This window comes from Rhipicephalus sanguineus, chromosome 7 (genome assembly GCF_013339695.2).
Source record: "Rhipicephalus sanguineus isolate Rsan-2018 chromosome 7, BIME_Rsan_1.4, whole genome shotgun sequence".
Classification (NCBI taxonomy): Eukaryota; Metazoa; Arthropoda; class Arachnida; order Ixodida; family Ixodidae; genus Rhipicephalus; species Rhipicephalus sanguineus.
Window position 1 is genome coordinate 159,276,965 of NC_051182.1, and position 13,483 is coordinate 159,290,447.

A 13,483-nucleotide genomic window follows, 5' to 3' on the forward strand; every position below is an offset into this window, starting at 1 on the left:
AAGAAAGAGTGGACGCACGACGGTCGCTTAAATAGTCGTTTCTCGAAGTCGCCACGCGCCTAGTCCCTCATTTGGAAACTTCCGCGGCTTGGCGATGGGTTTGAAGAGAATCACAACAAGCCAAGTGGGGAGCTTAAAACGCGCCTAGAAGAACCTCTGAATATACAAAAAGAAAAAGAAAGAAAGAAAAGGAAACGAGCACGTTATTCTCTCCCGGCGTTGCCCTCCTTTTCGGCACGATTTGTGACAAGGGTAGGGGCTTGCACTTGTTTGAAATTCATAATAGTGGACTTTCAGCGCGACGACACAATGGCAAGAAAAAAGAGGACACATTTTGTACTCCTCGTGTCTTGGACAATAGTTGTTGTGGCAAAGTAGAAGACAAACGCAAGGCTATACAAAGACGCATACTGCAACACTCGTGCCCTCAGCCCAAGATTATTCAATACAGTAATGTGTCCACGCAACACAAAAGCTGGCAAAGCACAAGAATTCAAGCAATCGAAATGTCCACACGTAACATAAAAGTTCGCCAAAATGTTGTCGTAGCCGATCATACGTCACTTGGGAATTGACTCTTAAGTGCGGCACTGTAAGTGCAACAATGATGTTTTCACGAAAAATTCTCTGCTAAACGTCTTTGTGCTGTGAATCGCTGAGACCCTCCTGGGTCCTGTGCCAAAGGCGTGGTCTGTCAGATCGCCCTATCATGCGGTGCTAAATATGTTGGGAAAGGCTGGAAGGTGCCTTAATGAGCGGCTAAATGAGCACCAGAACAACGTCCATAATCAACATAATCATTTGGGCATGCAGTACAGGTATTGCGGCTGCGTGCCCGTTTTCACGAGTGCCCATGCTTTGGCCAGAAATCGACATCAGCGCACGCGCGAAATCATCGAAGATGATCGCATCAAAAAACTGGGCACTGCCTGCGTCAGCTCCCCCTCCGTAGCTCTCACTCCTAGGGAAATTATGAAGCAAGGGAATTTTGAGGGCTTCTTTTTCGTTTCATTCTTCGTTTGACACAATCTTAATGAAAACCAGCATATAATGAAGCCAACGAAGGTATAAGGGACGTTAATTGTACTGTTTTAAGTGTAGCGTGTTTTAAGTGAACATTAAGTGTATCCTAGTGAAATTATCTTTCTGGACGGGTCGTGACAGTTTGTGGAGTTCGATAGTACTTACTTTTGACATGCTTACTGTACGAATGCTTTTTTTTTATCCTGTTGTCCTTTCATTCCCCCCCCCCCTCCCCCCCATTCTTCTGCGCACGCGCTATGAGCACATGAAACGGCACAGCAATAAACTTCGTTGTAAGACAGCGCAGTGTGTCGTCTTCTTTCTTGTCATTGTGTCCTCGTGCTGTAAGTCTGCTGTTAACAGTTTGTGACGTCAACAGTCTGTTCAAGGGACGTCACGAGGGAATAGGCTCTCGATTGTTCCGTATAGGCTTCCAAAGCAACGTCGAGCGGCGCCTAACTGGGGGCATCCAGCCACAACACTGCCGCCAAAGCTTCCGCGCACGCGCAGAGCTCTCGGATTGCATCTGCGGTGTGTCACAATGTAACTATTGCTGACTAGCAGTGCTTTGAGCCGAATAAGGAGCGCATGCGCGCACGTGTCCTTGCCGCCGCCGCTGCAAATCCGGCGACAAACCGCCTTCGCGGGCAGCGTCTGCCCCCAGTATACGCATAGATAAGCAGCGCGAGCGCCGCGCCCAAACTCGAGCTTGGGTTCCCTATAGGAGGGATATCAGTTGTGAATTGTCGCCTACCCTGCTTTGCCATGCAGTCGCCCACCCGTTCTTCCTTGCCTCGCACAACTATCGTGGGCGATCAACTGATTGCACTTCGTTTTGTGCGTTTTCGACTGCGCAAGTGGACGTAACAGTGTATAGCCGAAAACCGCGAAATCCTGATAGGCTCGACGCTTAGTGCTTATGAAGAAATAAGTGGCGAGGAGGAGATAGTGCCTGTAGGAAGGGTAGTGAAGGTGAGAAGGAAACCACTCCTCCGTATTTGAACTATACTAGCGGCTTATGGACTCTTTATTGTATACATTATTATGGTATACATTATATATGTCGACTGAGAAGAAAAAGAAGATGATTATGGCTTTCGTTTTCCAGTCGTCTTGTGCAAATGCATAAGGGGCCATGTGACCTTTTATTAAGAAGTATGCGAGGTCCCAGTCACGTTGATAGGTGTGCAGTGGCCCACTCCCCCGACTGCGAACGGCTTGTCAGGGTCTTCCAAGACGCACTGGTGGTTCTCGGTGCAGACGTCGAGGATCCATAGGTTGCACTCGGCGCCCGGACACTGAACGGAAGAAGATTTAGTGTTGAGACAGTGTATAGCATTTGCGCAGTTTAATTCCGCTGTTGAGCGAATATGTAGGATTTGTTATAGATGAATTTTGTCGCGGAGATATTGTTAGAATAGTAATAACTGCTGGGATATTAGGTCCCGAAACCACGATATGATTATGAGAAGCTTGTTTCTTTCTCTTGAACGCAGTTTCGAGCTAGTTGATAGTTCATGAACGTACGCGTTTTAATAGCGCGAAGCAACAAACACACAAGATTTACGTGCGGCTTCCTTGTCTGTTTGAGACACGTGCTTAGAACTGCGGCATCTTCTCGGGCCATGGCAAAGCACCGCCCGTTCGTTACGCGCCACGAAAGTGCTGTTGACGTTCTTGCGGGCTTCGAGCCTTAACGAAACCTTGTAATCGTCTTCCCAGGGTAGCGCGCACTTGGTACGGGGACAAAGGGAGAATAACACGACAACACAAACGCTTGTGTTGTCGTGTTCTTCTCCCTGTGTCCACGTAGTAAGTGCGCGCTACCCTGGGAAGATGAATACTTACCAACTCGCCCAGCTTTCTGCTTTGTTGTGTGAAACCTTGTAAGCAGTTTAATCTTTCTCTCTCTCTCTCTCTCTCTGTGCGTATGTGTGTGCGTGCGTGCGTGCGCGCACGCACGCACTTAATCATCACCCAGCGCCTGAAGTAGAATGTCAAGCGAATAGCCGGGCTAGCATCTCCAGCATTTCATTAAAGCATTTCTCTCTCTCTCTCTTTGTGTGTTTTTGTTGCTTTGCGCGGTTTAAGATGTATAACTTGTTTTCTTCGGGACTCGACCGACAATGGGGAAGGGGGGAGGGGAGGGGTCGCTATACTATAGAACCTGGCTTCCCCTAATGGAGAGCCCTGCGTATTTCTACGGTCTTTAATTCGTGCTCCCGTACCTTATAGCAAATGTCACAGCAGTCGCAGTGGTCCTTGTAGGTTCCGCAAGGGCACTGCGATTGGCCGCAGATGTCCGGAGTGCAGGTGAAGGAAGAGCAGTCTGGCAGTTGCGTCGCCGAGTAGCTGCAAGTGTATTGTTTCATTTATTAAGGAGAAAGCCTTAGATGCCTCATGAAGCACGAAAAATGACCGTCGGCAGCGGTGTCGACACGAATGATGCAGAAAATCATGGAATGACGTCACCATGTATCGTCACCATAACGTCACAGATCGCCAAAATTTGCGACGTAGCGCTTGTGTGTCTTACTGCCTGTCCCGTTCTTGTAGTTTCAATTCCGCGCTTAACAATATGGATATGTCGCACCAACAAGCCCCCAAAAACATCCTTGCTACGAGTAAGTCACCATGACGTCATTGTTACGTCATTGTGACGTCACATAACGTGACGTAAACGGTGACGTCATCGACATAGTCGCTTGGTCATACGTAGGCCGATTCAGGAGGCACATGAGGTGCAAGACTTAGATGCCTCATCAAGCACGAAAAGTGACCGTCGGCGTCGCTGTCAGCACGAGTGATGCGAAAAGCTTGCAATGCCTCCGATTCCTGAGGCAGTGCGAAACCACGCTAGGTGCAGATAGCTCTTGACGGACGTGGCGGTCAACACAATCGAACGAGAAGAAAATAGAAAAAAAACATGGTTGATCCCTCCGTCATAGGAATCGGAATAACACGAAAGTAAATCGTGCTCTTACAGAATTAACTGAATGTTTACTGTACATTGATATAAGAGAGTTTGCACAATGTATATTGATGTCTGGCAGCTATAGCACCGTTTAACGTGGATGTGCCCACTTTGATGATTGGTGGTACATCTCCATCCCGACGACTAAAGCGTAATCAGAGAACTAGGTGTGATAGCCAGAAGAGCGTGGCATATTGGACGCAGAACTTGGTCGCCATCCCGCTGCATGTTAAAATGTGATTGAACACCACGGCCGGACCACTGGGCCGGACTAGAGGGAAACGCAAAGCGCGTCGTGCCGCCCCGGTAGCCCTGCCGCGATTTTTCTAGGGGCGAGCGCGTGAGCAGGGAACGCGGTGTTACAGCCAGGTGAGGCACGCGCACGTCGCAGAGCTATGGGCGAGGCCGACGCTTTTACGACGCTTGGCTAAGGTCGCCACCTCGCGGTGTGTTAAGGCATTGACAAAATCGAATTGAAAACGCGCCGAATGGGAGGCACGTGTAACGCGTTGCAGGTGCTAATCGCGGAGGACACAGTAATGACGAATTACTTTACTTTACCGCTCCCAGAGGGCAGCACCACCCAGCCGACCGGGAGAGTGGTAGACATAAAAGGCGCGTTTGTAAAGCTTCTAGAGTATGTGATTGTGGCGCAGTGGATAGCGTGCCCGGCATCTGTTGATGCGGACCGAGCGGTCGTGGGTTCGATGACCGTTGATGGAACTTTCTTTCTTTGCCATCTGATCATGTTATTTTTTCGACGTCATTTCCGTGACGGCAATACGTCACTGAAATCTTAGTGGACCCCGGCATAAAACACTTTCCTGTTAAAAAGAAGATGGCTTTCGCCTTCGAGAAATCTTAGGAGGTGTATGAGGGATCCTGTGAGTTTTTTAAATTCTATTTTTATTTACAGATACTGCCAATCTGATACGAGATCAAAGCAGAAAATTGGGGTTACAGCAAATACAACAAGAAAAAAAAGCTAAATTACAAATATTCACAATGTAACATAGGATATTGGCTTAAACAACGGTACATGGGATAAGCAAAAGATTAAAGCAGGCTGAACAACAATGCGTAATAAATAAAGATCTCTAAAGATAAATTAAGTACAGATTATACAATATATTCCAATACAAACAGAACCGGTAAACAAAGCAAACTAATGGATAAATTAGTTATGGTTACGAATAAATAATCTAATAACGGATATTGTCTGCGCTGTATTAGTAAAGCTTCTTCGACTAACGTAGTAAACATGTCTAGAGAATAAGCGTTAGAAGTTGATGAGTCATCTTCATTCGAGTCTCTTTTTATCGCTGACGGAAAGTAAGCCTTTCGTTTTTTACAGAAAACAGAGAGGATTCGGCGATTTCAAACGGCTGTAATAAATTAAAGCGGCTAATTTTCTTTGTAAGACGTTCTGTTGATAGTGCCGCATTTCTCGAAAGTTGTCAGATCAGAGGGACGTTGACTGTGCGAGATCATGGCACAGATATTCGATTAAACATAAAATGCTGGAAAGCGAAGTTGGGTAAAACGTCCATTGATATTTTCTCTTGGATGGTTATATTACGGAGGTTAACGTCCCAAAGCGACTCGGCCTATGAGAGACGCCATGGTGGAGGGCTCCGGAAATTTCGACCACAGTGGGGTTCTTTAACGCGCACCTAAATCTAAGCACACGGGCCTCTGACATTTCGCCTCCATCGAAATGCAACCGCCGTGGCAGGGATCGAACCCGCGTCTTTCGTGTAAGCATCCGAACACTGCCATCTACCACCGCGTCCTCATCGGTGGCACAGTAGTGATGCAGAACTATCGGTAAATTGACTATCGATAGTATCGATAGTTGTTTTGAAACTATCGATAGTGTAAACAAACTATCGATAGCGCAACTATCGACAAACTATCGATAGTGCAATCAGTGGTACCATCGTTAATATTGCTAGCGATATTACTACCACGCGTGTTTATTGCTTTGTTTTGATGTATTCAGGTTTTAACCACAAAGACTGTTAACGTTTGAAGCAGACCGCGCCGTAATATTTGAGAAGCTTCACGGTTGTTTGAGATTATTCTGTTAAGATTAGGCGTCGGACATGAATAGTAAGGTTTATTCGAATGCTTACGCGAGCACCAGCGACAACGCTCGAACTGCTCGATGAATGATGTATAAAAGACGACGCGTTCCACTGATCATCAGATTATTCGACGGCCGACGACTGTTCTAGCCGCTATCAGTGCGCAGCGTGTATCGCTTGTATTTTGACTATTGATTTTCTGGGTGCAAGTTGGCCCACATAAAGAGCTCCGTATTTCTCAGCCTCGCTGCAGCATTCTTTACCGTCACAACCACGTGACCACACTATCGATAGTGGCGTGAATAATAATAATGCTGCTGGCCGGCCATATTGCCAAAATATTTGCGATAGCCTGCTATCAGATTCGCGTAATTTAGGAGCAAGTTTTCGGGAAAAAAATATAATATTTCCGCAGTGAAAATGGCGGAATATGTCCATCAAAAAATTTGCATCTAAAAGCAGCCAGTTACACCTTACAATTAACAAACCTAGGTTTCGATATATTTTTTAAAATTTTGAAATCATAAAATGCTATGTAAATTTGAAGCCACGCCGTTCCACCACGTGTAACGCCTTCCTTTCCGCTACAGCTGAACAGTTTTACTTCACGTGTGAGTAAAGCCCTCTGGCGAAGAACATGTGAACTCCCTTGCCCTTCATTCTGCTTTGCTCCTCCGGCTCCACTACGTACCGCCCGCGCGGGGAGACATGTTTATTCTGCAATGAGTTCATGCTGTTGATTTTACACTATCGATAGTACCATCGAATTTTTTACTATCGATAGCGCTATCGATAGTATCTTTTACCATCGATAGTTCGATAGTGACTCAGCTATCGATAGTATCGATAGTACCATCGATAGTTCTGCATCACTATGGCACAGTCGTTGCGGGGCCATGGGCTGCTGACCCGAAAGTCGCGGGTTCAATCCCGCCTGCGGCGGTCGCATTTCGATAGAGGCGAAATGCCAGAGGCCTTTGTGCTTAGATGTAGGTGCCCGTTAAAGAACCCCACTGTGGTCGAAATTTCTATAGCCTTCCACTACGGCGTGCCTCATAATCACATCCTGGTTTTGGGAGGTAAAATTCCAGTTATTATTATTATTATTATTATTCTACCACCGCGGCGGCCTCTGATAGTTTTCATTGTTTCATTGAACAGCTTTAATAGGGCTTAGCTTCGACCAAATCAAATGCATTGAACGGGTATAATTATTATGCCAAAAGCATTACTCACCTTGTTATTGCGACAGCGCAGAAGAAGAGTGCGACCAACGCTAGGTTCATGGTGAAACTGAAATTGTTAATTTTAAGCGCTTTGAGCGACGTGCAGTATTTACACCGGTACAAAAATGTCAAATATTGATTTACCGTACATTAAAAAATGAACGAAAAGGCTTGGAAGACGCTCGAGCTTCGCCTTCAAGAGTAGAACGCGATAGCTTCATCGGGCCCCGTGCGCATCGCCTTCTCAATCGCTAGCCTGACTTCGCTTACGGGAACGAAAATCTGGGCGACTTTGTAAGAATTCATCGTAGAGCAGGTAGCGCAAAAAAATACGGGGACACAAGAAAGCAACATAAACACCAGACGAGCACTAACTTCAAACTAAAATTTATTCTCAGAATCCACGCCTATTTATCAACCAGCAAAGACCAAAACAGCACATCGTAGTCCAAACACTTCGTAGTCCCCGTATTTTCTGCGCTACCTGCTCTATGATGACTTCGCTTCTCGATCGGTGGACGCCCCAACCGTGCCACGAAGAAAGAAGCGTCAGTGTGCGTGACATCGGTGGTTTAAAACTCTTCTAGAAAGCACGCCTACTGCAAGTGCACTTGCGAAGTGCTCACTACGCCGTAATTAATCAATTAGTGAAGCATCCACTGCGCATCCGTAATCCAATACGCGCGCCTACGCAGCTGCACACTTTGTTGATGCTGTGACTGATAATGATGATAAATTGTTGCTGAGCGATTTGTAATGGGCGGGCATTTGAACACCCCCCCGTTGTGCAACTCAGATTGTGTGACGCCTGGCGCGATTGTACTCTTCTTAGAAGGGTAGCAGCTTGGGCTAGTTGGTATGTCATGACGAAATTGTATAGCGCGAACGGGGTACTTGGACAGACTTTTCTGTCTGTCCAAGTACCCCGTTCGCGCTATACAATTTCGTCATGTACTCTTCTGCCACGCAATACTGTATCTGTTAACAAGATTCCTGGCACTACATGACGCCTGTGTTTTTTTTTTCTCGAAACAGTTCCAAACACTGGCGTGGCTCTCTGACATTGAAGTTTCTCATGAGCTGCGCATACCCATTGCTATAGGAGCGTGTCAATAGGCATAACATTGCTTTTGGGTGGTACAAGCTAACGTATGCTGCGAGTTCGAAGCGACTTGTTTTTTAAAAGCACTTTGGAGAATGTCCCAAAAAAAGGTTGGCGTCCTTGCAGCTGATGCAGCAACGTTCTCATCGCGTTCACATTTTATAGAAATGGCTTTACAGCTAAAGGACTTCTATGACCAAACAGAGTTCCTGCAGGACTGGTATCCACCGTTTATGAAATGTACTACTTTAGTACCCTCTTAGAGAACAGCCTTCCTTGAAATTCGTTCTTTGTAAGGTTTGTTGTGCGCTTGTAGAGGCGGCTTTAATTACTTTGTTCGCTCCGTATATACATGAAGTGCTTATAACAAATGTCATGAAAGAGAGAGAAAGAAAAGAACGCTGGTGTGGCTTTATGGTAGAGCTTCTGACTGCAACGCAGAAAGCCTGGGTTCGATTCCGGCTCGCATCCATGATTCATTTTTATCATTTGCATCCATGGCATTTTTCGCTCAAGGGCGACGCAAAATTTTCGCTCACAACCAATGACTCCGCGATACCAGAATTTCTGCAACACGGGCTGTTTAACGCTATCGCGTTAATTAATAAATAAGCTCTTATGATGTGTTGGGCTAATTTCACGTTTGTAAAACGTTGATGAGGTTGCTTTCACGGTTGATCCAATCGCCCCGTAAATTGACCCGCCGCGGTTGTCTAAATTGGTTATGACGCTCGACTTCTGACCCGAAAGTCGCGGAATCGAATATCGGCCGCGGAGGCCGCATTTCGATGGAGACAGAATGCTAGAAGCCCGCGTACTTAGGTTTAGGAGCACGTTAAAGAGCCCCAGGTGGTCGAAATTTCCGGAGCCCTCCACTAGGCGTACCTTATAATCATATCGTGGTTTTGCGGCGTAAAATCATGACAATCGTTATTATTATCCCGTAAATTATATAGGACCCACCCTTTGATTTTACGCGCACTATTGACCTGTCACAGCGCTCACTGTTTCACGATGCTTCATAGACAAGTTTATGACAGCTACGACGAATGGACAAACGAAAAAAAAAGAACACGTACCCGAAATGTGAACACTTCTCACCACAGTTGTAAGTGTTCGTTGCCCCGTAGTTTTCGTGCGTCCGTTTCAGCTGAGTCGCGTGTAAAAGTAGTCGGTTGTTTTGTCGGGAAGCAGCGTCGTTATTATCTCTGCAAGCACCGCGACTGTATAGCGACTGACACCAGGCGCGGCTTGATTTTGCAAGATGGTCTTGGAGCTGTTCCAATGGGCGGCTCGGCTTTTTCCGGTTAAACCGGTCAAGGCAACACTAATGTTACGACTGGTCAGAAGACGATCGCGTACACGGACGTTGCTGTGAATTGAGTTGGCACGCGCCGGTCGCTCATTTGGAAACCTCCACGCCTTGGCAATGAATTCGAATGTAAACACAACAGACCAAGTACAGAGCGTTGGAAATATATGTAATCACGGATTAAAACGCGACGTCAAGTTTGTTGGTATCACGACTGGTATGCGCAATTGCTTGAGGTAACCACGTCGTGTCGCGACGAATCTGGTCTCTAAAGATAATGCTGGCTACGTCTTACGCGTTCGAGTCGACATGACGCCGTGTGACCCGAACTGAAGACGGTGAAAACGAAAGTTTGTGTGCTACTTAGCCCTAAATTGTCCTGCTTCAATCCTTGAGTACTCTACATGGTCATCCACATCTAACGGGAACTCATCATTAGTATTCAAGCCGCTAAAACTGGAACGTTCATTAAGGCGAAAGCCTTAGATGCCTCATCAAGCACGAAAATTGACCATCAGCGTCCCGCGGCGGCGGCGGCGTCAACACGAGTGATGGCGACACCAATGACATCGTCATGACGTCACAAATCGCCAAATTTGTGACGTCACTATGGCGTCACATACCGTGGCTACACCACATGCCCCCGTCGCTTGGTCCAAGGTGGGCCGATCACGGAGGCAGTGCAAAACTAGGCAAGGTGCGGAAAGCTGGAAATGCCTCCGATCTCGGAGGCAGTTCCAAACCTCGTTACGTGCAGACAACTTTCGGAGGTGAGCGGCGGGGGAGGATTAATACGTCGGTTAAGAAGAAGATGGCTTTCGCCTTCGAGTCGTCTTAGGCGAATGCACATTGGACCCTGCAAGTTTTTCTACTTCGTGATGAAAACTAATCATTGTGTCGATAAACACCATAATAATTTTCTGTACTTTGTATTAAGCATCAGTTTCTGTGAGGTCTTGAATACTAATGAGGTGTTCCCATTACATGTGGACGACCCTGCACGTGCGAGGCGAGTGAGATTAGAGATTTATCGTACATTGGAATGGTCGTATTCGAGCGCTCCAGAGCGCTTTGGCGACGCGCGTGACGTTCGGCTGGTCGACATCGAGCGCTCTGAATACGTTCCACTGGTTCTTTCAGAGTACCATGCTCCAACTCAGAGCGCTCTGACTTTAACCTCGGAGCGCGACCGAGATCTTACCACTTGACTACCGCATCTCGTCTGTCAGCAATAAAAGATGCGGTGACTTGTTTCCTCTTCCGGCCTCCGATGTCTCCGGCGACTGATAGCGCGTTCGGCTCGCACACCTGTTCTCTGGCTCGGATCGTGAGCGGGCTCCACATTGTTGCAGTCTGAGTCAGAGCGCGCTGGTGCCCGGCCAAATGCAGCATTAATTATTCACTCGAAAACCTTAAATGCCTCATCAGACGGCGACTCTAAAAATGTGGCGTGCTGTGCATAAACTGCTTTTGTACATCTGTTGTGAGTCTTAGAAAGACGTGTACATTTTATTCTGTTGTCATTTGAACGATCGTTTAGGAAAGCATCACGTCAGAAAGTTTTATAGGTTGTTGCGCTATTGCATATACATATGCAATAACGCTGCTGATAACGAACTTGCCAAAATATATATATATATATATATATATATATATATATATATATATATATATATATATATATATATATATATATATATATATACACACACACATACGGGCTAGTTCTTTTCGAGAACTTGGAATAACACACACAGCGGAGGCGTTGTCAACAGTGATATAAATATTTATTTTCCAACAGTTTCGGGAGGGGTCCTCCCTTCGGGAAGGGGTGAGTGTAACTCATCCACTGACGAAGGGAGCAGTTACAAAAGTGCTGCAGTTAATTTTGCTAACCGATAACATGTAACGCTATTCTCCAGCGCTACCTCCAAGGGTAACGGGAGTACCCGCCAGTTCACCCTCAGTTGTCTAAAGAGGTGAGCAGCGCATTCCGCATACTTCAGAGCAATACCTACACCGACGACATCCTCTTGCATCACGTATACATAAACGACGCTTTACGCCTACAACTGCTCAATCTGCGGTGTAGCAGACACACTGGCGCACCTACTACTCGGCTGCCCTTGGCGCCAGGAAGACGCCATTAGCAAGCCCGCAGCGCCCGCGGTCATCCACATCTTCGCCGAGACGTGGGGGCCCAGAATCTCCTCCCGTTGCCTGGACGACCAACGACGGCTCCTCACCAGAGCCCGGGAGGTGGTTGAGGCCAGAGGGTACCTGGAATAAGGAACCCTCCCACCGGTAGTGACTCTAGGCTTGCACGCTCAGAACACTGTATCAGAAAATGGACGTATATAAAGGCGACAACCTTAGCTGCCTCATCAAACGCGAAAACTGACCGTCGGTGTCGGCGTCCCGCGGCGTCGGGGACAACACGAGGGATACAAGAACTGATCATTACGTGATGACGTCATCACGATGTCACAGATCGACAAAATTTATGACGTCATCATGACATCACTTTGACATAATGTGACGTAAAGTCACGTGGTGACGTCATCACGTGACATCGTTGCTTGGTCAAATGCGGGCCGATCACGGAGGCAGTGCGAAACCAGGTGAGGCGCCTCCGATCACGGAGGCAGTGCGAAACCAAGTTAGTTGCAGAATATTTTCCAATAATGGCGGGGCAGGATCTATACATCGACTGAGAAAAAAAAGGTGGCTTTCGCCTTCTATTTGTCTTAGTTGTATGCATAAGGGACCGTAAGTTCATTCATTCATTCATTCATTCATTCATTCCCTGTTCTTCACTATCTCTCCTTGCGCGTACGGATGCAAAATTAGGGCGAGCAAAATTCGCGCCCAATGGAGCCCAATGTTTCCTTTTTAGAAGCGCTGTGCCTTTCGACGAGTATTTGGCGAGCCTTGAAATACAGGTCATCGGGTCCTTGTGTCCAAGCCACTAAATAGACTATTTGCGTCCAGCGATCACAAACTCGCACCATAATGAATGTCCCCGCTTGCGTTTGAAAGGCACTACACTACGGAACTCCGCATATGGAGCTTTGAGGAGGCCCTGAAACAAGCCTCTGACTTGATAATAAGACGATGCAATGAATACGACAGCAACATATTGTAATTTTATGCGAAGTAAGGCTAGCAGCTAACTCTTTTGGATCGTATTTCGCGCATCTCAGCAACACGCTGCTTCAAGGGAATAGTGTTCCGCGCTGTCAGCCCCCTAAACGCGAAGTTGGCGTTGAGGGCACAGCAAGATTACGTGCCGTCTCCTCACGTCTGTCGAGACAGCGCGCGCGCCGGCGCTCGCGACGGTTTCCTTGCGGGAATTGTAATCACTTACGGGCAAAATTCGCAGCGGCCCCATCTGTCCTGCGTAGAAGTGGCGCAGCTAAACGGAACCTTACACGGCACACCTGTACGGCAATCAGTGAATTTATTGGTGTGCTTTACGAAACAAATATCAGTCCGCTTCTTGTCTATCACCCGCTCATTCTTTCTGTGCACCGCGGCACATATCGTACCTGTAGCTTACTGGCAGCCGTATAACATTAACGCCGTATCTACCTCCCACTTTTTTTAGCCTGTAAGACAGCAATCATTGTAAGGAATACCATTGCGCATCTCAGAGCAATTCATTGCGTATCTCACAGGCCTGTCTACACCTACCCTGACGTCTCGTCCCAAGCGCAGTTTAAGTTGACACAATAATGCCAAAATCACAATATGATTATG

At 47.0% G+C, this 13,483-nt stretch overlaps 2 protein-coding genes across 2 annotated transcripts in view; one reads left to right on the forward strand and one right to left on the reverse strand.

Annotated features, from left to right (window-relative positions):
• LOC125759165 (lysosomal alpha-mannosidase-like) overlaps positions 1-13,483 on the forward strand; it is a 122,411-nt gene that overhangs the window by 66,184 nt on the left and 42,744 nt on the right. The window lies entirely within an intron of this gene.
• On the reverse strand, positions 2,040-9,642 carry LOC119400393 (8.6 kDa transglutaminase substrate). The gene is made up of 4 exons (XM_037667414.2): positions 9,492-9,642; positions 7,321-7,377; positions 3,252-3,375; positions 2,040-2,321 (listed from the first exon to the last, which is right to left on the reverse strand). The coding sequence occupies exons 2-4, from the start codon at positions 7,368-7,370 to the stop codon at positions 2,172-2,174; spliced, it is 324 nt and encodes a 107-aa protein (XP_037523342.1). The 5' UTR covers positions 7,371-7,377; positions 9,492-9,642; the 3' UTR covers positions 2,040-2,171.

Bases quoted from the DNA above. Each gene is read 5' to 3' on its own strand.
- LOC119400393 (XM_037667414.2), bottom strand. From the start codon at position 7,370: ATGAACCTAGCGTTGGTCGCACTCTTCTTCTGCGCTGTCGCAATAACA. The intron at 3,376-7,320 runs GTGAGTAATGCT...ATACACTTGCAG, and splicing joins TGCGCTGTCGCAATAACAAG to CTACTCGGCGACGCAACTGC. The intron at 2,322-3,251 runs GTACGGGAGCAC...TCTTCCGTTCAG, and splicing joins GCTGTGACATTTGCTATAAG to TGTCCGGGCGCCGAGTGCAA.